Consider the following 25088-nt stretch of genomic DNA (forward strand, 5'->3'; position numbering starts at 1 on the left):
CTGCAGCTGTCCTTTGCATTCATATTGGGACATATATTACTTTGTCATAACATGGCACCTTGACCTTTGACCCTCTTGCTCACATTCATGCTGGCTTTAGTGGGACATGTGTGTATATATATATTGGGAGACACACACTATCATGGTAATATGTTGGAACGCATTGGACATGAACAGTGGTCGCCAGGATTAAGGTCCTGTGCGTGTTCATATATGAAGACACTCAAGTGAAGCAGATGTTCGTCTACTTTGATCATAATTACTATAGTTGAGTAAATGTTCAGAGTTGCATCCCATCACTGTATTTATGTGATGATAAATAAGAAAAAACCCAATAAATGCACAATATAAGACTACCCAAGCATACTAATAACCGTCTTATTCTTGCCCTCTCTCTTTCTTGAGTTACCTCAATAAACTCACTCATTTTCTTCACGCGTGCCATTTTTTTTAAAAATCCCACCCTTCTTTTTGTTATCCAACAAAAGCGATGAGTTACGACGCGCTGACTTAGTGTCGTGATCTGTCGTGGCTGCAGAGGGACAGATGTGCGATAGGCTTCACTGAACCAGGCGGGGCCGCGCTGCAGCTGCTCGGAGCGCCGGTGCCTCCCCGGTGTTTTGGTTGATGAGGTGTCGTTTGTGTCTCCAAATGAGGAGCTCCTGTGTGGCAGACGCCCCCCTGATACATTATTAATAGTTGTTAGACTCCAGGCGCTTTTTTTATTGTTTTTTTTTCCTCTTCTTGTCTCTGTTGAATTTCAGATTTTCAAAGCAGCTTCTCCCTCGCTCCAGCTGGAAACACCCCATCTCTCTCTCTCTCTCTCCTCAGCATCTCTGTACCCTTTTCCTATTTGCTTTACCTCCTCATTGTTCTCAATGTCTGACTCTGGCTGCACCGTTGAACACTTTTATTCTCTCTCTCTTTACCATTTCAAACCAGAAGGAGGCCAGCTGCTCATGAATGAGCAAAATACAGCAATTACCAAGTTTTTTTGGGGAAACCGTGGCAGGGAATTCATTTTCTTTTTAGTGGAATGACAGTTTCTCCACCTCTGGGGTTCATTTAGAGGAGAGGCTGAAGCTGGAGCTGATAACGCCGTCTGCTCGATGGCACGAATGAAACCAGATAAAAGAAGTGACGATTGAAGGCAGAGCTGATTTATAAAAGCGGATTGTTTCGCGGCGGGTAGATGCTAATACAAGAGGGAGGAATTCCAAAGGAGTTCTTCCACCTTTTAGAAAATGTGCTGGTTTAGTTTTCTTGCCGAGAGTTAGATGAGAAGAGGAGAAGGGCCGTAGACATGGGAGGGGAACAGAGAGCCTGGCTAACAAGACCCAGCATCTCCAAACCTCACTAATTGACGACAGGTGAGAATTAAAGATGCTGGTATTTGGATTTTTAAAACTTTCGACAGAGCATAGCATAGCATTCCCCCTGCGTCCAGTAAGCTAAGCTAAGCGGCTTGTATTAGCTGTATGCTCATATCCGCATGGTGCACAGTCATGAGAGTCGTATTGATTTTCACATCTCTAGCTTAGTGTCAGAAAGCATGAACTAACTTGCAGGAAAAACAACAACAACAAAAACCAGCATGCAGTCCTCCCAAAATATTAATTTTTTTACGATACATCGGAAAAAAGTCACTCAATAAGATCCAAAAACCTGCTGGGACGTAAATTGCAGGCGCATTGCTTCCGTTTTTCTTTTCACTGGATGCCTCCACATCCATTTGTTCCCTCCATTCCCACTTCCTCCGAGACCCCCCTTCACCCCCTTCCTCCCAAACAAACAAACAAACAAATCCAATAACGCAGGGTTCAACGGAGTGTTAATTTCATCAAGTGGGTCAATTTATGGACACCGTGAAGCCTTTTGGGCCTCGGGACGGCGCGGCGGCGATGATTCGCGGTAATGTCATCGCGGTGCCATCTCAAAAGGCGCCCGAACGGCAGCAGAAGAGGCTGTGAAGAGACGGGGCTTATCGGGTTTACGGAGGGCTAATTACAGGGCTGGGAGACCGCCTCGCTGTCAGGAGGGACCGTAATATCATTAGCGTCGGGGAGAGGAGAGGAACGAGCCGTGTGTGAGGCGAGGTGTGTGTGTGTGTGTGTGTGTGTGTGTGTGTGAGGGGGAAGTTGTGGCTGCGTACTATAAATGCCAGGAGATAATGAAAAATGCAAGCGGGTGGCAGGAGACACAGTCCTTCTCAGGTGCCTGCCGCTTCTCTCCGGATCAGAATAGCCTAATTAGGATAAATTATTAATCGGGATTGTTTTTCCTTCGGCCCAGTTTCAGAGAAGCTCGTTCAGTGTGAAACAAACTTTTTCTCTCCTGCAGTCAGAGCTGCTGAACCGATGAACTTTATTGTGAGAGAACTCGAGAAGAGATAAATATCTAGAACTAGTTCAAAATCAACCTTCTCTGCAAATGCAAAACACTCATATGAACAATGACAAGAGATTAATAGATATAAGTGTATGGATGTTTAGTTGATGGACTAATACCTTTGTATCATGTTTCTTTTCTTCATTTATATATGTGTGTGTATATATATATATATATATATATATATATATATATATATATGTATACACACACATTTATGCAGAGATGATGAAAGGTAAACTATTTGAAATGATATATATATTATATATCATATATAAATTAAATATATATTACAATATTTAATCAAACAATCATCTATCTGACCAACAGCACCAAAAATCACAAAGATGTTTTAGTTTTAGATTACAAAAGACCATGAAAAGCAGCAAATCTTCCAATTGAGAAGCATATTTGGTGTAAAAAATGACTAAAACCAATAATGGATGATCACAATCGTAAGAGATTAATATTTGTTTTGGGGGTGTTTTCATTAAACTGCTGTGCCTCTGTTAAATATCCAAAAAAAAGATATGCGAGCAGAAGTTTTAAGAAAAATGCTTTTATTTTGTACACCTTTTAAAAAGCACATCTTTAAAGCACAAAGATTTACTCTGTATATAAACACCTCTCTTCTGTGGGACTAAAAAATGGTAGCATTGCACATTGTGCTTGAAGTCTGTACATCCGCTCTGGGTCTCCGGTGGCGTTCACGACCCCCCCAGTAAACATTTTATTGCATAAATCACATTTGACCTCAAGTGGTCATTTGTTGGAGAGACAGCAAAAAAAAACAACTAACAAATCAACTAAAATTAAGAAAAAGAAGCCGTGATACCTAAAAATAACATCAGAGCACATTGTCCTGAAAAAAAATAAATGCAACAAAGAAAAATAAAATAAAAAGCGACTACAAACGTCAGTTGTGCTTTTGTCTATCTAGTAAAACATCGTGCTCCTCCGCAAACAAATGACGAATGATGCAAACAAACAAACAAACGGAAAGAAAAACTTTCAAAGAGAATTTACAGCTAGCGGCTCGCAGCTGACTAAATGCTAATCTCTAGTTGCACACTTCCCCTTTCCCATAAGCAAGTTTTACACGTCTCCTCTGCTATAATTCAACCTACATTTCAATAACTAGCATTTCCCAAAAAGGCAGTGTCTCTGTGTGACGTCTCCACGGAGACTGAACATCTTTAAATGCTGAATGGAAATCGCTTCGCACAAAAATAGACAAATTCAAAACGCACTTGAATCGATGACTTTGGTATAAACAAAATAAAAGACGGTTATTCACTCACAGAAAAGTTCCATTCCTGAATGTTTTTTGAACTACACATTTTCTACCTGTCTACATGGCGAAGAATGGAAGAAATGATCAGAAACCAGAAAAAGAAAAGAAAAGAAAAGGTCAGCAAGCGTACAAAAACTGGAATTATCAAAACGTGCATTCATACTTTTCTTCTCTGGTGATATTTGATCTTTTTAAAACTTTAAAAATAGGACATCAATATAATTTCTTCAACCCACAGAATAAACCTCTAGGAAAAAAAACCATCTCAAAATGTCTTGGGGAGGAAAAAAAGACAAAAAAGAGGCATATTTGAAGAATGAAATCGTAATATTTCAAGACAAAAAAAAGTGGTTAAACTAGGACAAAGTCCTTTTTCCTTTGCAAAATATTTTTTCCATTGTCCTCTTAATATTATTACTTTATTTCTTTTAACTCTAAGTCTTCCCAACGCTCGTCCTTTCATCATTCACTCAGGAGGTCGAGTGACAGGTGAGGAAGATGTGCCCGAAGGATTCAACAGTGGCTTTGAAACAAAAACAATTGTTTTCCTATCCAACGCTACATCAAAATGAATAAATGCTTCTTTTGATTGGAGGCTCATCGGCTCACATTACGACAACACGAAAAAAAACAAAAAAAAACGTTTTCATCTCAAAGTTTACATGAATATGACCAAAGAGAAATCCCCCATCAGCACCTCGAGGAGGACAAACAGACCCATAAATAATCTTTACGGCAGATCGATGAAAGCTTCATTGACGCCGAGGGCTCCGCCTTGTTTCCGTAGCGACTGCTGACTCATCCCCCGACTGGCCACCGCGCCGATTAGCCGGTTGAATTGTTAAGCGTATAAACCGGCGTGTTAGCGCAGCGGTGCCTCTGCTGCCCACATAACATCCATCATCACGACTTTTTTTTTTTTTCGGAGGAAGAGCTTTTCAAAAAGAAAGGTCAAAAGTGGGGGCATGAAAATGTAGCTAAAAAAAAAAAAAAGGTGCTGATGTTCACACCAAAGGGGAATGAAAGGGATGTGAAGAGTCCAATGTTTCACAATGACAGGTCAATGTTCGCAATTAAAACAATTAAAAAATAAATGTTAGTTTTCAATGTTACAGCTCGAGTGTGGCGCTTAATGATGACACTGCTGGGCCGTTATTTAGACTCATCAGGGAAAAGAAAAGTTATCCAAGATGTAGTCATTTACATCTGAAGAGGTCATTGTGCATATTGGTAGTCCCGTCTGCACATTGGGAATTACCCGAGTCCATTTCAAGACGCCACGAGGAAGTTTAAATATATTTAACCCAAACTGTTTTTTGAGGAACAAGCGCGACGGCGACTCTCATAAAGTGAAGCAGCGATAACTATTTGTAGCGTGTGTTCTGCAGCCGAACATAAATAATTAAGTTTGTTTGTGACCAACTGAGGGACCTTGGTGACGTCTGGTTTTAAAACATCACATGTAAAAAAAAAAGAATTAAAAAAAAGAGAATAGGTGTTCCAGTGGCTTCCGCATTGACGGGTCAAATTTAGGACAGATTATGAATCATCTCAGGGAACAGGAGCGCTCACGTTGTGGCGGCGTCATACCTGCAGCCCTCCAGGTGACACAAGCTAAAGACGCAGTGAACTCTGACCACATGTACCAGCTATGCACAGTGGAATTATGGGTAGGAACCAAGAAGGTATCCTGGTAGCAGAGCCACTTTTCCTATCTGAACACAAATATGGTGGTTAGAGGTCCACAGATAACCTAATCTGTGACTCAATATTGATGTTAAAAAAGGAAAACCTATTTAAAAAAAGAGTTACGGTCAATAAAAGAATCAATATAATCCCCTCCCAAAATTATTTTTAACTATTTATCTGGTGTTTTTAATGGAAAAGAGATTCAGAACAGAACTGGAAGCATAACACTTTTCCATAAAGTGATGGTACTGAAATTAATGTGTCTCGCCTCGCAGCTCAAACATTGTGTGTTTAAAGAATACATCTCGATTTTAAAACTTCTGACTCTTGTGGGTTCATCTGATAAAAATAACTTTGCGGTGGAAGAAATAAATCCAAAATCCATATTAATAAGATATGTTTGTGTTTTGGCAACATTCTCCTCTTCATAATATATTCATTTTCGTTTATTGGGTTTAATAAACTTTGCAAATCTGGGATGAAGTGGTACAAAAAAATAAATTTGCCGTCTCTAAACACACACACACACAAAAACTAGGTCTGTGCATAATTACAAACACTAGCTCAAGGAAAAACACAGGAGGGGAGAGCGACAGTCAGTGATGCAGAATGAACCTGCAACACACACACACACACACACACACACACACACACTAAACCTTTCAGTCATCCTCTCAGCTGCTTGCGTTGTGTGAGTTACAGTTGGTTCAGTTGTGCTTGGCACGGATCCCTTTTAAGTAGTTTTTCCAGCGCTTGACCACTTCCTTAAAGACGGGAGCGTTGTCAATGGACGCCAGCAGCTGCAGCTGGTTAATGTGCGTGGTGTGATAGTCCCAGCGTGCCAGGTTGGGCGCCGTGGCCAACATGAAGTGACGGAGGTCGTAGATGCTCCCGGACCCCGTGTCGTAGAGCGGCAGCATGGCCTTCAGCGACTCCATGCCGCGGCCGAACAGCTGCCCCGCCTCCCTGCCGAGCTTCTCTCCGGCGGTCTCAGTCAAGTCGTGGAGACCCAGCAGGGAGTAGATGAAGCCGTTGAGCACAAAGGAGCTGGGTGTGGTGGGGTACTCTTCATACCAGTCGTATTTGTTCATGAACACGGCTTTGACCCCGTGCTGCGCCGAAGGCACCTTGTAGGGTCCGACTGCCTTGAGGGCAGCGTTGAGGTAGGCCTGGTCCTTGGTGAGGAGGTAGGCCCTCACCAGGGTGGACATGGCCTGGCCCTGAGCCATGGCCGAGTACCAGCCGGGCTCCAGAGGCCGGAAGCCTTCGCCCAGCTTGCGGGTGACCATGATGGGCCAGCCGCCTCGTTCGTCCTGGTTGCGCATCAGCCAGTCGCTGGCGGCGAAGAAGGCGGCCATGTGGGCAGTGGTGGAGATGGTGACGTTGTCTACGGAGCCGCGCCCGTGAAGGACTAATCGCACCACCCGTCTGGGCATGATCTGAGGAAGGAATCAAACGCACGGGCAGACCAATGGATTGTTATGGCTGGAGTTAGCATTAGAAATGTATTCAATGTCGTTGCGACAAAGTTCTCACGAGGAAATACACATAAAGCTAAACGTTACAAAAATCTATAATTGCATTTAAACTAAATCTAAGATGAATGCAGCAATATGTACGGTGGTATTAGTTCTGTTCATACCACCGACTGATATGTAGCTTTAAGATGGGAAATTATTGATGATTAATTATATACGGTCCGGTTCAGGGATGCAATTAACTATTATTGATTAATCTGCTGATTATTTTTATTTAATGTTTTTGTCTATCATCATTTCTTAAAACGCAAGGTGTTAAAACATTACTTCTTCTTCTTTTCTTTTTTTTTTGCTTGAAAAATCACTTAAACAATAACTTATTTATCAACAATAAATCCACTGAATGTTTCAGCTCTGTACAGTTGAATAGTTTTTAGGTGCATCAAACGGTACCGACCTTTGTGGCCTTCACAGCCTTGGTGTTGGACAGGCCGACGCCCTTCCGGAGGTCGGTGAGCAGGTCTCGGGTCAGCGTGCTCCAGGCGGTTCGGGGCCCGACGCCGTACGTGATCTCGTGGTCTCTGAAGGCGATGAGCTGCGTGTTGGTCACGTAGTGGATCGTGAACGGCGAGCCCTTCTCCGTGGTTTCGAGGACCACGGACACACTGCCGTTGGAGACGAACTTCACGTCCAAGCTGAGGATGAAGTCTTTGGAGTTACCCAGCGGGAGGGACACGCCCTCTGAGGACTCTGTGTGGGGGGGGGGGGGGGGTGGGGGGGGGGGGGGGGGGTGGGGGGGGGGGGGGGGGGGGGGGGGGGGGGGGGGGGGGGGGGGGGGGGGAAACATGTGTGCAATGAACCAAAAAAACCCAAAAAGGAGCAAATAGGTTTTTGGTATATTTTGTTTGTTTTGCATTTCGTCCGACAAACTTCTGACAATTACTGGATGACATTGGACTATTTTTAGCAGAATGACAGGAAGCCTTCCGTCTCCTTTGATGTTTCCATGGAAGCTCGTCTTTTTTTCCCCTTCACGTTCCCCAGATTCACGATGCAGTCACGTTCGCAAACGATCAAACGATCTTCTGTGGTCAAAACCGTGTTTCATTAATACCTGTGTGAAGTGGCTAGCCGTGTGTGTGTGTGAGAGAGAGAGAGAAAGAGCCTCGAACGCAGACCGAGACAAGCTTCTCATGGGATGTGCAGTACAGATGTGTCACTGCACACAGAGCTTAATTGGGAGGACAGGAAGGAGGGAATAGAGGGAGGAAGAGAACAGAGGGGTTAGAAAAAGAGAGGAAGTTCATGAACTGCAGCAACTCCCCCCCCCCCCCCCCCCCCCCCCCCCCATTTTGCATCCCCACAACTCTTCCCTACATTCAGCCAACCGCTCCTCTTGCATTACAGCATCTCTGTGTCTTTTGCCTAGTTACTCGGGCCTGCACGGCTAATAAACAACAAACAAATCTTTTCAAAAGACAGCTCCTGAAAGGATGAAGAGAAGAAAGAGTGCCGGAATCCGGGGAAAAGAAGGATAATGGCAAGACGAGGCGCCTCAAGTGCCCTCAACGCCAGCCTGACGGAGAGAGTGAAAATGAGCCGAGAGCGATAAGACAATTGAGGATCGGATCTCCCACGAGGCGAGCCGAGGAAGCAGGAGGAGACGAGGCCGCCCGAGACACAAAGACAGTCGATCAGGAGGAGAATGGAGGAGCGAGCCAGTCTGGCAGGGGCCTGTGGATGACTACGGCCCTTTAATGCACTCATAAATCCATTACTTAAGGCAATGCAGAGAGTAAGTGGATTTGTACTCTGGCCTCGTGATTACTCTGGCATCAATAAAGGATGGGCGGAGGGAATATAGACGAGGTGCCTCCTCCTCCTCTGCATCGCTCTCTGGCTGTTTAGCAGACGGAGATGACATGCAGCTACAAATATGTCAGCAGAAATACATGTTCGGGGGCGCGTTGTGCATGCGGATACAAGCGACAGTCGGCCCACTTTGGTTATTCATCCACATCCCCCCGGTGACCACGGCGGGAACAACTATTCACACCCCTCGGGAAGTTTTTATGGGCTCATTATTGATTAATCGGCCAATTATATTTCTCGGTTCAACTTTTTGTCCATTAAATGTTGGGAAATAACAACAATATAATAATAATAAACTGTCAACATTGTATTAAAGTAGATCTTTAAATATAAAACACTAAATATATGCATGTTTGCACAAGATTTAGCACCTTACGCTTCAGAGTCGGCGTACATAAATGGTAAATGGACTTTATGGGGCTTTTCTAGTCTTCCGACCACTCAAAGTGTGTCATCATTCAACCATTCACACCCATTCACACACGGATGACAGGTGACGCCACGCAAGGTCCCAGCTGCCCATCAGGACTCTAACTAACCAATCATATCCGTTCACGCCCCGGAGACGGGAGTTATTTTGGGGTTAAGCCCAAGGACACATCGACGCGGGCAAGCGGAGCCGGGTTTCGAACCCCCCGATCCTCCGTTTTGAAGGACCACTAAGCCACATGGTCGGTCTCCGATCAACTTTACATTATTCTTATCAAAACTGCTTTTTTTACTGGTAGTCTCCCATTCCTCGGCTGGTTTCAGATTGCCCAACGCCTAAACACAAGGTTTCCTACTGCTGCTTCACATTAAAACCACCCAACTGGTGAAAAGGGGGGCTTTTATTGTGAAGGAGTCACAGGAACTGCAACATATTGGTCACTACTGTTAGTGACGTCAGCAGTTATTAATGAAAGAAATGGGAGTCAGTGGGTCAGTTTGAATTGTTTGCAAAGGAGTAATGAAACAGTAATAAATCAGTTGTTAATGACCGACATATTTGTTAAAACAACGGTTTGTTTGGCTAAAAAATTATAAAATACTCCAACGTTTGTTTGTTTGTGACAATGCAGCTGTCAAGAAGTGTTGATGTTACCACGGTAACCATGGGAGTAGTCGCACCAACATGGACTGACATTTTAAAGGATTACAAGTATAACAATAAATAAAAATGCAACTTTAACTCCAATGCCAATGGAGACCGTGAAACAATAGAAACTTCCAGAGCAAGGCACCCTTCGGTGCTGGTGGCAGCTGTCACTGCACCGCATCTCCGTTCACAGATCACCTTTGCTAATTCTGGCAGGCTTGTGAAAACCACCACGAGGGGATTGAGGAAAATAAGGGTCTCGGCGGCGGACAGTGTTCGTGCAGGAATGTGCAGATGGTAGACGGTAGGTTATTATCAGGGGACCGACGATTGATCCACTTGTCAGAGGATTTGAGAGGCTGTTCAACACCAGTGTCCTAGATACAGTAAGGAAGGGGGGGGGGGGGAAGACCCAAATAGGGTGAAGGGAGTAGGAGGAGAAAGTGGAGGGAGGCAGAGACGGAAAGAGAAACCGACAGCGGAGGAAGGAAACAAGGAAAAGTTTGGATGACGGAGCAGAAAATAAGGTGTTAGAACGGAGAGAGAGCATAATGGGATTGCAATGTTTAGGAAGCTGAAGCGGGCGTGGGGCGTGGGGAAGATTAATGGAGAGTGAAGGCTGCCGAGGGAGGGCTGAGGGGTGATGATGAAAACATGATGCTGTTGAGGAAAGAGGGAGCCGACGGCGGCGGGTCGAATCTGTAAGGCGAGGTGAGCGGAGAGAAAGTGTAGAGCGGCGAAATGAAAAGAAATTGTTCGTGATGAGAGGGCGAAAGCGGAGGAATTAGGAGGAGGGGGACATTACAGTGAGGGCAGCAGCTCAACAGAGGACACACAGAGAGGGAGGGAGAGAGAGAGAGAGAGAGAGAGTCCTGGAAATATCATCAGGAGATCAAAGGAGAATTAAGATCCTGACTTTCAAAAACTGTCCTCGTGGCCTCTGTAATTTTACAGTTGTGGCATTAAAATGAATCAGTCTGCCCGTTACTTTAAAGAAAATACCCAATTCCATTTTTTCTGGGCCAATATCGCACTTTAAATTGAAATAATTTGACTATGAATTTAGCTACGTCTGTATTTGTCGTCTACGCAGTATTCAATACATCACCAGTTATATCAACGACCTTCTCGTCAGTCTGAAATTAGCTTGAGACAATCAGCCAGATTAATGAAAGAAAAAAGAAAAGAAAAACTCTCTCTCTTGGACTTTTAAAAACAAAGGCCACTCAAAAATGACACAGAGTGGCACTTCTTCTTTCACTAAACTATCTTCGGCCAAGCATAAATGTATAATAAACACCAGCGTGCACAAACTAACCAGGCTGCAGCCAAGATCTTATATTTTTGTTGTTTCATAGAAGTCAAAGTTATTGACAGCAGCTGAGCAAAGAGACAGTTGTCACAAGATTTTACTTTAAATCCATCTTCTGATCTGAAAACGTGGACTCTTTCAAACTGAGTCTGGATCAGTCTCTCGCGCACATACTGCGGACCTGAACACAATTCAGTTTGGAGCATAACGAAAAAGGACAATAGGAGTGAGACGGTTTATCTTTTTCATATTTATAACTTTATAGTTACATTTTTTAGACGCATAAGGGAGGCGATGCACACATACTGTCTGAGTGTCCTATGCGCCTCATGAGCCTCGATACGAAACGGTGCACCAAGGACAGCGGCATCCTTCAGTCAGTTTCATCACAACGAGCCTTCTGGCTGAGCGATGACGGAGAATCAAATAGACGACTTTAAAGAATGTTTTTAAAAAGGTTCTTGCTGCAATATTCAAATCTCTCGAAAATAAATGAAATGTTTTCAATGCCAGAAACCTTCATACTCATATATATATATATATACATATCTTTTTTTGAAATGTCAAACCAATTATTTTAAAACCAACTGAAAGCAGGTCAAGAATACGCAAAAAATATGACCAAAATAAAAATGTATCTTATAATCTTACTGTGTGGCTTCAGTCTAAAGTTTACAGTCTCTATCTTTAAATTATAATTGGGAGCTGAATGCTGCGTGTAGGTTATTTTGTTTGTTTATTGAACTGCATCCAAAGTGGTCCAAAGGCAAAACTTATGTTTTTAATTCATTCTGGCCATGATCAAATTATGGTTATATCAATAAAATTACAGATAAATTAATTCTGACAATGAGAAAGGTAATAATATCAGACACTGCAGAGCGCTCTTAACTGTTAACCAGAGCTATTAGGCAGATTTAATTAAATATAAAACTGATTAATATGATATGCTTAAAGGAATAGTTAGTGATATACTTGATTATTATTATTATTATTATTATTATTATAAGCCGATGTTATCCTATGTAGCCAAAGCTTGATGAAGCGTACTCCTCTGTGCAAAAGACTTCCATTGTCGTCAATAATCAATGAAAAACAGATCAATGTTGCAATGGGTGACATCCATCTTCCTGACAATGAGCGTGCAGCATGTTTTACAGTCACTCTGACACACACACACACACACACACACACACACTGACCTGCTGCTGTACACTCTCAAGACGACCATTAATCTGCAGCCGAAAATAGTCCCGAACGAATGCACTATTTACTCCGTTGGATTAAATCTGCATCAGCCTGGTCGTGCCAGGAAATGATTTAGCCATTTGGAATAGAGAAATTAAATATTTGTGACACGTTTTAAAAGGTTAATATCTTAAGTACTCGACCACCTGCCTGAAGCGATCAACTGTATTGTTCCACTAAAGAGACTCTCGAAAAGGCACTCGCTAACTACCCTTCCATTAAAGCCCATATGGCTCCAACGAGCACGCTGAGCAGACAAAAGACACTTATTCCGTCCTCTGACTAACAAATTAAGGTTAATTGGCTCCAGCTGACAAACAGTTATCATTTCAACCACTGACACTCTGGATAAAAAGGGATAAAAGTCTGCTGTGAGAATAATGTCGACTAAATGCGTCCGCGGCAATTTCCACAATGTCAATGGCGGATCCACCGCCAACCAACACAGACTGCCAGTATTCTCGCACGGTGGCTGTGACTCACGGCCTTGAGGGTGGAGCTGCGTATCGGCCTCCTCCAGCCACAGTCAACAGGAGATAAGCCCCCCCCCCCTCCCCGAGGCCCACGGAGGGCTCGCATACCTGGAGCACTGAACTGCCGCACGGAGGTAGCTCGGGTCTTGTCGTGGACGCGGCTGAGGCCGCAACCCTTCGGCACACCCCAGGGCGCCGTGCTGGCCCGGCTGTCTCTGTCCTCCGCCGTGTCGTAGACCTCCACGTGGGGGGGGCGCTCCGTCAGGTTCTTGCTGTAGTGGCTCAAGCCGTACTGAGCGATCTGGATGGCGTAGAAGTAGCCCTGAGGGCCCCACTGCGTGGACAGCGGCACGCCTGGGAGGTGGGAGGAGAGGAAGATAATGAGCAATTAGTTATTACACGGCGTCTCGAAATGGCTTTTGCATGAGCATCTCGTTTGTGGAAATGTTTTTCTTTTAGGCTCTTTTGCACTCTTTTGTAATAAATGACCTTTTTAGTAAGCAGTTGTCATAACGGCTTCTTTTTTTTTTTTTTTGGTGCAGTGTCAAATTAAGTTCATAAACACGCTTGTGTGAAGAAAACTAGTCTAAAAATGAATTATTGATATCAAACAACATTTTAAAAAGACGGTAATAGGACACGACTGTGGCAATATCAGAGATTCACATCTCTGACACAGAAGGCAAATAAGAAGCTGAATTATTATTTTATTTTTTTCAAACATCACCAGCTATGTAAATGATTGGATAGAGTGGTAGAATACAAGCTAATCTACTGCATTTTACTGGAGGCGAGCTCGCCTGGTGACCTGCCAGAAATAACTCAGGCAGCAGATTCACTCTGATTAACAGCTCACTTATAGACCTTGTGACCGAGAGAACACACATGCAACCCAAACCCCAGAGGAACATCATCACATACTCATGTATGCTGAAACATGCATACACTTTACTTTCCTTACTGCCATGTGTGCCGTTTTCCAAAATAGGGAGATAAAAAAAAACTGTATATCTTTGTTTTTATGACAGAAAAAAACAACTGATTATGGATTTTCATTCCATCTCATGAGAGTGTAATTTAAAGTGGAGGTGAAGAATCACCTCGGCTTAGAGATCACTCAGCTAGGAGCGGTGTGTCTCGTGTTAGTCAATAATACATTTAAATCTAAAATGCAACCTTTCATACATAAAATGCATCTCCAAAGATTGGCAATTTACATTTAAATGGCTGTGCAGGAATATTGGGCACAAAAGTAACCGTAATAGTCAGTTCTTAACTAGCAATATGTTCATCAATTATACAGTAGCAGTTCAAACGCAATGACTTTACAATATGTCTGCTAATCTGCCACCTTTGGTCTTCCCATTGTTGAAATATGAAGTCGCTATCCACCAAAAAAAAAACTCTGACCACCGCTGATCCCATTATTTTCATGGACTTCATGTGCATTACACTGAAGTCTCAGTTCAGAGGGACCAAATCCATCGCACAAAAACAATCGCAGCGTCTCACCTGGAGTATGGCAGTAAAATATCTCGCCCATTTCCCGACTCTCCCTGCAGGGTTTCCAATGCCGACAGCCTTGACAGCTTATCCACAAAGATTTTTCACGCGTTTGTGATGATTTATTTGCCTTCAAAAGTCAAAGTGACATACAGATGACTATCTAAAAGTTTGTTTTTTTTTCTTAAAAAAGGGAAAAGAATCACGTGACCACGTGACCCCCCCCCCCCCCCCCCCACACACACACACCATGCTTGTGTCGTTACTGCCGTATCCCCTGACAACGTAAGTCAAATGACCCAACACTGGAACGCTGTACTTCTCCCTGAGTAACACAAAGTAATCCATGTGGAATTGACTGTTAAGCCTGCACATATTTTAATGATTCAAGAGGACGGACGTTTTCTACAAATCTGAGAAACTAGGCCTTCGGACAATTACACTTATAGGCTCTAAGCCCGAGAGGTTAATATAGCAGAAAAAAGAGCTCTCATTGGTATGCAAGCTTTTGCTTTTGACCTCCAGTGGGTCAGCGAGACTGGAACACCTGGTTGAAGGTGTTTAATGTTTAATATTAACATTGAACCCAATGACTAACGTGTCACGTGATCGAGAATTAGAGCCCAGCTACGCCTTTGCACCTTTTAGTTTCTTTAAACTGTGTTTGAGCATGTTGCAGCTGACAGCTGGGTTTTAAAAATCAGGGGACCAGGTTTAACTACCAAGAACATCTTTGAGCGGTTACGCATGTTATTTTATAGGTTCATTTACGGTCTATAGATTATTTTTAACATGGGCGCCCATGTTAACTAATCGGGTTATTTAGACAGGGCCTCGTGTGCACCCGTTTTTAAAAATAAAAATAAACCAATTAGTTACTGGTTAATGCCAAGTGAAATTAACCTAACCTGACCTGACGTCCATGATGGGGACCGAAGCAGAGCTACAAGGCCAGCGAATATCGGACTGACATGTCATGCAGTCAGCAACATGATGCAAGTGGGATGTTCATGTTACTCGGTGTACACTTAAGTAAAGTGGGCGACTGTTTTGCCAACACATTAGACATCAACCAATCCGCTTGTGTTTCTGTGAGCTTTTTTGTAGTCCTTCTGCCACCTGGTGGCGTAGATAGCTTAATATAGCTCCAACCTTTGCATTGCAGCTGGATGTTCTGGCTGGTTACATCATGAACCACTTACTAAGTTTATTTAGCTGCATACACAACGACGTGTGTGTGTGTGTGTGTGTGTGTGTGTGTGTGTGTGTGTGTGTGTGTGTGTGTTTGGTGTTGGCGGTCTGCAATAGAACCGGGAGTGAAGATGAACACAAAACGAGACGCAGTGTGATTTAGGAGGGTGTTGTAAGAGGATTAACTACTTCCAGTAATGATGGTGCTCCGGCTGCCGGAGATTCATTATTCTCAACTTTTGTTCTCTGCAACAAGGAAAAGAAAGGACCTCATTTTCAAATCCGCCACGATAAAACCACAAGCCCAGAAGGAGATGCGACAAGTAATGGCACATAAAAGAGCGCTGCGGTTTTTTTTTTTATGTCCGTCTAATAATAAAAAAACCTCGATGGCATGCTTTTGTAGTCAACTTTCAGACTCATTTGAACTGAAACGCTCTCAAATTGAGTTCCCCCTCCTCCCAAATCCCAATGGCATCTCAAAGACGCGAGTAACTGCTTGAGACATCAGAACAATCAGGGCGCATGTCAAATGTTTTGACTCCCAACAGAATACAGCAGAGGCTAGTGTGACGACGCGTGGTGAGCATTGAGGAAGATGCTGTTAAATAACATCTCCGTGGGCAGCGGGGCGTGTTGACCTTGTTTAGCCCGCTGGAACTTGGACCGTGATGGGCTAATTAATGAATTGCTATTTTAACCTATGAAAATATGCTAAATTGGAGAGGTGTGTGTGTGTGGAGTGCTAAATAGCAAGGAGCCTTGGGCTTAATTAATGGACCTTGTTAAATTGAGTGTGTGGATTCCCGCCTGTCCCATTTCCCACTTTATACGTTCCCTCCCATACATGCGTCTTTGTAGTGGGTCCTTAAGTGGGACTGCAACTCACAGTAATGAGAACTATAACAAAAAAATGGCATTTACTGAAAATCAACTAAACCTATTGGAACATATCAATCAAATATGCCATCAGGCTTTCTGACCGGCGTCATAATGCTGTATTCTATTCTCTCTTTGTGTGTGTGTGTGTGTGATGAACAGAAAAGCAGATTTGTGTAACCAGGGAAAAAAAAAAAAGTAAGATGCCAAAGTGGGGAATTTGCACAATCCATCTCAACAAAAATACGTATTTATTGGGGGCAAATTGCTCTTGCAGACATTGGCCATCATTAGTCATCAGGCTGACCTCAGCAACTGCCACTTTGCCAGTGAATATATCACCTTTTTAAAAAAATTACATCTCCCCACTAAAACAAAGGCTTGTTTCTTGGAGTGGAAAAAGGACTTTGGACACGTCTTCTACTTTTTCTTTTTTAATTTACGCTGTTGAAAGTGAACGATACATTTTGAGTTCCTGGCGCGATGTCCGTTCTTTTCTTTTACTCGTCGCTCTGGTTTATTTGACAATAAAAGCAGGACAATAAATATCTATTTTGTAATTTCTGGGGAGTATACACAGGGTCACTTTTTCCAAGCGAGCGAGGAAATTATATTGATGATAATGTGGTTTGAACTAATGGCCTTTTTAAATGAGCTATTGATCCTTCCGGGTAATTATTTTAAAAAGGAACCTCGAAGAGAAAACTACTTTCTGGATGGACTCAAAGTGGGAAGGAACAGGGAGGGACACGCTCACTTCCAGTAAAATATCGATACAAAGACTTGCTGATTGTGTGACGAAAAGATACATTTTTAAATTGAATTTGCACAAATTACTTTAGGCAGTGTTAAAGAAAGGCTAACGGTGTTTGGGAATGGGTGGCAGAGATTGAGCAGGTGCTCTTTGAAGTCTGATGTATCTTGTTAATTAATAGGAGTTACAATGCATCGCTTAGCTGGAACAGACCGTATTAAGTAAATCATATTCAATCATCAATTCACATCGACACAGGGTTTATTAAACACCTAAAAAAAGTAAAGTTAAAAATCAAAAAGCAATAATCCTGTATCTTCTGTTACTATAGGAAAAAATGAATAAATCTAGACTCCTAGAGGGTCTTCAGTTGCAAAAATAATCTTTTTATTGCACGAGCAAAAAAGGTGCCAGATTGTGTAATATAAAAAAAATGTATGTGAAAAATGAAGCTGTACAGAATTGTTCATTTCTTTTTAACATCTTTCGACACCGTCACCTTTTCCACACGTTAATAAATTGATTATTTTTATATCCGAAGAGCCTCTTCTTCTCGTCAGACTGCTATTCAAAAGCACACCGCCTTTCAGATTTGATTCTCTAGTGCAGGGACATCTGACATTGGTGTGTATTCTCAAACATCAATGAACATTTTTTTTTGTTACCTTCCACTCCACTTATACACTTGACTCGGTCGCGGACCTCCACGTTGTAGCCCTCAAAGGACATGAAGACCCCGTCGGGGTGGTACGGCTCCCGCTGCGCGTAAACCTTGGAGTAGCTGTGCTGGAACTCGAAGCGGTCGTAGCCGTCGTACTGCGCCACTTTGCCGTACACCTCGAAGTACTTCTCCATCCAGCTGAAGGGCAGGTATATCTCTCCGCCCTCCCGGCGGCCTTTGATTGTAGATTCATCGTTGATCAGGCAGTCGATATCTTCGTACTTGATCCCCGCGACGACCCCGACAACGGGCGGGGGCTCCGGAGGTTGTGGAGGGTGCTGCTGGCTGCTGATGCTGGAGTCCCCCACCCTGGGACTGGGAGCCACCAAGGCGGCGCGGGGCAGGAAGCGCAGGGAGGCGTCGCTGGAGCAGCGGTTCCACAGCAACACCGTGATGAGTGTGAAGAGGGCGCAGATGACGATGAGGGTCTTGTAGTTCACCCGAGCAGCCAGGCAGCGCATGGTCACGGCTCGCCTGCAAGACACAGACACAAGGGATCCGTGAGAAGAACCCAAGGTTGATCATTTGTTGAGGAACGGCGATCCGTGATGCGTGCGTGTGTGTGTGTGTGTGTGTGTACAGTTTGTCCTTTCAGCAACAAATATTCAAACGTTTAGCAGTGGAAACAAACTTCTCCAGACTTCGAGAAGGCACTTACTGTCAGTTTCTGTTTCAGTCAGACTATGAATGAACTCATTTTGAAAACAAGGATGCGATACGCGTTATGATATTCGCTTTCATCCTGTAGTATTTCTGTTAAAGCTGGCCACACACACACACACACACACACACACACACACACACACACACACACACACACACACACACACACACACACACACACACACACACACACACACACACACACACACACACACACACACACACACACACACACACACACACACACACACACACACACACACACACACACACACACACACACACACACACACAGAAAACCTTTACACATGAACAAGTCGGCTTTCCTCTGGAAAAATATACCAGGGGGAATCCATAATCCCCCTCCCTCCATCACTGAAACCAAGTTTCTGGTTGACACTACGACAAAAAAAATAAAGAATAAAGATTCAGCTCGCTAGAGAAAGCTGCCTGTAACCTGGTTCAGTGCATATTAGTGCAATGTGCCCCATAACGGCAGCATTAATAGTGGGTAAACCAAATGGATCAATTAAATGAGGTCAGTAGTAAAGAAATAGAGAATTCGTAACGGTAAGTGCAGTCGACACTACGAGTGTTATCCAGCGATCATCTCACGAGGCTCTACATGAACCCACGAGAATGCTGCTGCCAACAACATTCCCCAAATACATGACATGAAGTTGTAATTTGTGTCAAACACCCTTTTTTTGCTCACTTTTGGTTTAGGTGAGGATCGTCTCGCTGTCGATGAGTCAGACGCACACGAGGAAAGATGGTAAATGTAGAGCGTGTTGTAATTAAGGCTCCAGTTGCACATGCAAAATGGCAGTTTTGTGACCAATAAGGAGCTCTGGCTCGTGCTCTGAATGCCAGCCTGAGCATGTGTGCGTCTCATTTACCACCCAACAGAAAACCATTGTCTGAAATTGGTTTTTCGGTCTCCTCGTCCATCATTTTTACTCCTCGTTTTGGGACGTTTTCAAGTCAATTCTGCGCCTCGTGGCAACTCACAAACTCTTCTATCTGGCTCACTTGCAATTAAAAAGGAATCGTTCAACATTTTGGGACATATGCTCATGTGCTTTCTTGCCGATTGAGAACATGGATATTGTACATATGTAGCTGGAGCTAGTAGCTGGTTAGCTTAGCCTAAAGACTGGAAACGAACGGTTAGCCTGGCTTTGTCCAATGGTAAAAAAAATGTTGTTTTATACTTACAAAAAAGAAAGTGTAAAAGCAATTTGCAAATAGTCTATTTTAGGGTTCTTTTGTTTCCTTTTAGAGCATTGCAGCTGTTTTTATCTCTGCTCAGCCCGTGTTACATCTACAGGGCTCTTACATCCTTTGCCCAATTACCCTTTGGAAAGGTTCACACCATCACTCACAACTAGTTTCCAAATCAAGTCTTTTCCTCTTTCGGTCACTTCCTGATCGTTTGTATTCCGTCTGCGTCAGATTCGATGCATTTCCGACACATTCATCTACTTTCACTGTAATTATCGGAATGCATTTAAATTGTTGGTCAACATCCGTTATCATCGTGACTTTTCCTGCTCACGGCAAATCAATAGCAGTTCGACAACACTTGACATCGCACAGATTCTATTTTAGTTATAGCTTCGCCGACGTCCTAATTGTATATGAATGAAGACCTGAAACAACGCCACGAGACACACTATTGGATGAATCAGTGTGGATACATGTTTTCATGTCCTCTGCGTTTCTCTGGCATTTTTTTCACACAGCCAGTGGGAAATCAATACATCCTGAGGTCTCCTCCTCCACACTAATTGCAGCTCACCGCTCAAAGAATTCACTATTACAGTGACGAAGGAGTCAGGTCCTCCTCCGATGACGGAGGAAGGAAGAGGAAAATCATTATTCCCCAAGTTCATTTTAATATCCCACCTTAAAACGAGACGCTAGCAAAGGTCGGCTCAATTAATGTGCGTTAATTGGACGATAGCAATGTCCTACAGCATTGCAGAGTCAGATTATAGTGCAAGCGCCCTCTGGAACCAAGTTAATGGCTAAGACCACTCTTGCTAAAAAGGAAAGTGGGCTTTAACAAGCAAATGTTGAGGGATAGCACATTGTAGAAGATGAACAATGGCCTCCTTTTACTTTAAGACTTAGGAGTCCAAACACTGAATTTAGGCTGTTGAGATGAGTCCGCCCACAGAACATCTCCTCTGATAAACAACTAAACTATTTTCTTTACACAAGAAAAAGTAAGAGGCAAGAAGTATTGTTATATTTCTTGTTTACGTGCTAGTTTTAAACTTGTTGCGGTTGTGTTCTAGTCAGGGGTGAAATTTAATTTTTTTAATAATTACCAGCAATGAAAGCCGACAGGAGCTGTGACGATGCAAAAAAAATGCGATGCAGAGGGCCTGGGGGACTGCACCCTGAAAGATAAGTAGGACCGGCCCTGTCAGGGAGTCGGCTATAAATAATTGCTTCTTTTTATAGTGATTCCTTGCCGGTGTTGAGCTCAGGCTCAAGGTGGATAGACATGGGCTTAAGCACTGCAGCATGGAGAGTATCCTTCTGCCTCGACGCCGACTATGAGGCCATCCGTCAAAAAGCCATGTCCCATTTCCTGACTGTGATTTACACGCAACGGTAAGCACACTGGAAGAGGAGTTAATGTCACGGACGAGCAAATTACATGATGCAGTTTTTGTTTGCGGATCAAAAACCATGAGTGTTTTTGATTCGGGCGATACCGCTCTCGGTTTATTTCTCATCCACAACCGACACACAAATCGGCGCTTGATCATTTACCACCTGGTTGAAATCAGCTCCAGGGAGGTCGAGCGATCCACTAGTAACTATCTAGAGTGATGGAAATGTCATCTGTGGTGACGCAACGCATCAGGAACAACAATGCGGGGTCGTCATCGAACAGCGTTGACCAATCGAACGCGTGCAAAACGCACACTTTTGGAGGAGCCCTCTGCACACGTGAACAGTATCGTTTACCTCGTGATGAAGATAAAACAGTTGCTGCCATTGTAACTTCTTAAAATCTTGTCCTCAACGTGAAGTGTTTCCCTTTTGAACACGTGCATCTTAAAACGAGACGACCCCACCACCATTGTGTTGTTTTAATGCAGGGCCGTTTTCGGGTCCAAATCCCAGACAATGAACTCCTCAACTCTTTCTAGATTCAAATGAACATGTTTATTTGAATACACAGAAAAAGAGGAACAACTGTTAACCAGGTTGACAAAAAAGAAAAAAACAATTCAGTCTAGTTAAACGCCGTTGTTAATGTCCTGTGATTCCACAAATGAGGACGTTTGTAAATCACATCTTCTGCTTGACTTAATTACAAGGCAAGAAAACAACATTGAGCTCGCCGCTCAGACAGTAGCTGCATCGTCTCTGGTGCATTTGGACCTAAATTCGCTTTCATCTATTAGGAATCTGTTCGCACCGGGACAGCGGCGTCGGTTGTTTATTCAAAATGCTCAACACGACTCGTGTTCAGCAAACCTCTGCAGTCGTTTGAATGCTGACTGCCTTCACTCGGGAGCAAAGACCGGATCTGTGCGGCGTGTCACACGACCACAGAAGCTGTGATGGAGAGAGTCAGAGGGAATAGATGCGTGCGCAAAGTTACTGGAGACAGTTTGTGTCCCTTTTTCCTGCCGTTAATTTTTTTCCTATTAAAAAAAAAAAGGCAATCCGCCCCTAAACTTAACCACGACCACAATCTGTAGCTTTAGAAAAGGCTTTAGGACAGTCGCATGCATCATTTTGATTTCATCCTCCGGTGTGAGGACTTGCTGAGGAGATATGGATGGACCTTTGTGTAATCCACTTGTTATCAGCTCAACTCAGGAAGTGTTGCATCGATATAATCCCTCCGGTAATAACTCTGGTTTGAGTCAAGACTACGCTGAAATAAAAAAATATATATATATATACTGTATATAAAAAGAAAAGACAGATGCAACTTGACAGGAGGTGAAAGACAAAACTGTTTTGAGTATAAGAGTCCTCCGTGCCTGACGGATTAAGAAAAAACAAAAAACAAAAGCAGCTTTTCAGTTAACGTGCTCCCAGAGTCCCGCCTCAGGAAATTGAGAAGTGCCTTAAATAGCAGCCAGTGCCTGTTACGGCCTTTGTGCCTGAATGATACCCAAATAATAAAAGCATGCCGGTCAGAAAAGGAACGACGGAAAGCTCTGGCATATTAAATCTGGGAAGTGATTTTATCCTCACAGGAGCAGGAAGTTGGGGCCACTTGATTATGTAATCTCTGTATTAACAAGGAATCAATTTACAATTAGCACAAGATTAACAGCCTGACTGCCACTGAGCTGCTATTTAGAGGGAAATGTGTTATGTGTATACAAAACGCAACGGTTGCATTATGTTTATTGTTCCTCTCTTTGCATAGTTACAGGCCTGTCACACGTTTACAAGCGTTGCGCGGTGCTTTTGTTTATTTTAATACAAAGCCAGGAGGCAAAGGACAACACTTTGGAAGCAACCTCAGTTCATCAATAGAACGTGGCCCAGTTTCGCTGCATGCTGACGCTATTTGGAAACATGTTACATCAGCTTCTCCAATATAACAGTGTGCTACTTTGTTTGTTTTTTTTTTTTGGGGGGGGGGGGGGGGGGGGGGGGGGTTATTAGATAGTAAGCTAAATATAGGTTTTGTTTGTTGGTCCAACAAAGTGAGACACCTGGCGATACGAAAAACGAAGAAAACAACCGTCAGATTAATATACAATTAAAATATTAACACGTTTTAGCCCGGGATGTACGATTTCAATTACTCATTATAACTTTTGGAAAATAACAGTCAGGTCCCTAAAGAAAATTGGCTATTATATATTAACTACACGCTAAAAGTGGGGTAACAATTACAAACCGCTGGCGAATCCCATCTGACTTCATCGGAGCTTAATGATATCTGGCTGACGAGTCCGACATGATATTGCCGACAGCTCCACACTCCAGCTGCTTGGGAGAACATCGGCTTCACAGACTAACAGGGCGAGCGACTTCACAGACTTGAAATTCCTGAGGTCTCGGGGGCGCTCGCATGCCCGGCTTTCTTGCTGCTTCTGCACATCGGGCTGCAGACTTTGACTGTGAGCGCTCACCTCTCTGCTGTGATGGACTGTATACGAGGGATCTCTGGGCGCTTGTGGATGTCTTTATCCCACAAATCCACAGTAGCAAGGCTGGGAAAATTCTAGCAGGCACATATTGCTACCATTGTTATTTCTTTTTAATGATGAGAAAAGGCTTTGGCCTTTGGTGTCAAAAAGACATCGTGACCTTGTTAAACGCACTTCAAGTCGAGCCAACATCTAATCTCCGTCCTGATCCCCGGTGCAGAATCAACAGCATTTACAACGTGTGGAAACGGCTGCGGCGGCGAGCATAAGGATGGGTGAATGGAGTTGTAAAAAAAAGAAAAAAAAATCACCAGCAGTCATCGCAGCAATAAAAGCTGAGTGCTCGTGAGCCACCCTCGGGGAGCTATTGGAGCAGAGGCCCGGTGCACGCGTGAGATGCAGGTGTTGTAGCCCTAACTAAACTCCTGACATTTTCACTGCTCTCCTCCACGGGTGAAGTGAGGTACGGGTTTGAGACCGCCTGTAAATTATCTGCTTATGCTGAAGCTGTGAGGCATGCTGGCTCCTGTGAAGAGGGGTGGTGGTGTGTGTGTGTGTGTGTGTGTGTGTGTGTGTGTGTGTGTGTGTAAGGCAACAACTGACGGGGGGGGGGAAAAACTTGTATCTTTTACCCCACGGCCGTTTAGTATGCAAGTTACTATAAATCTCTATTTCGAGGCTCACATTCTATTATAAGCGACATTTTCTTTTGGAAAGAAGCGCTCGTACGTGAGCAGATCTGTCTGTCACCTCTCCAGGCACGATTTGCTAAATTTCTAGAGCAGACGGGTCACAGGAATTAAAAAAAATCATTATAACTCGTCTCGAAAAAAAGGTTGCTAAGCTACAAGGTTGAGTCATGCTCATGAACGCAAGCACTTATCTGAGGGTCAGTTATCAAGGTCTTTTACACTCAAGATGCAGGACAACCTTTAAAAAAAAAAAGAGGTGCAGCTACACGTCACTTGTGTCAAGGTTGAAAAAATTAAAAAATTAAAATGAGAACCAGAAAACGCTCAAAATTGAAATTGGAGCCAGAGAACATTTGTTTAAAAAAAAAATACAAAAAATAGCTTTGAGTCACAAATTCAGCTACAAATCTAGTGAGGGTGGTGTGTGTGATCCAGCGAGTCCCCAGAAATCTATAAAACATACACTGGAGAAACCTTGATGTTACTCCAGGCCCGCGAATGAAGTATTGGCTACCTCTCTTAAAAAAGAGTGGCACAGACGCTCAGCTAACAAATCAACACAAACGGAACAACGAGTAAACCCGCATCACCGCTCAATAGTAAAGCTTTGTGTAGAGGCAGCCCAGAAGTGAGTAAACCGCTTTGAAGTTAATGCGCCTGTGCGTTTTATCTCTAGTAGAAGGATTAAACCGGTCATTACCAACAAGCT

The 25088-nt window shown here is 43.5% G+C and overlaps 1 protein-coding gene across 3 annotated transcripts in view; it reads right to left on the reverse strand.

The window, feature by feature from the left end:
• Positions 1 to 2935: 2935 nt before the first annotated feature.
• The window catches only part of glceb (glucuronic acid epimerase b), a 43085-nt gene continuing 20932 nt past the window's right edge, over positions 2936 to 25088 (reverse strand). For all 3 annotated transcript variants that reach the window (XM_034529388.1, XM_034529389.1, XM_034529390.1), the window contains 4 exons: positions 17825 to 18354; positions 12941 to 13186; positions 7307 to 7599; positions 2936 to 6810 (listed from right to left, as the gene is read on the reverse strand). In XM_034529388.1, coding sequence (XP_034385279.1) covers positions 6079 to 6810; positions 7307 to 7599; positions 12941 to 13186; positions 17825 to 18341 — 1788 coding nt within the window. In that variant the 5' untranslated portion in view covers positions 18342 to 18354 and the 3' untranslated portion in view covers positions 2936 to 6078. The remainder of the gene's footprint in view (positions 6811 to 7306; positions 7600 to 12940; positions 13187 to 17824; positions 18355 to 25088) is intronic.

The sequence above is a fragment of the Cyclopterus lumpus genome, chromosome 3 (assembly GCF_009769545.1).
Source record: "Cyclopterus lumpus isolate fCycLum1 chromosome 3, fCycLum1.pri, whole genome shotgun sequence".
Taxonomy (NCBI): Eukaryota; Metazoa; Chordata; class Actinopteri; order Perciformes; family Cyclopteridae; genus Cyclopterus; species Cyclopterus lumpus.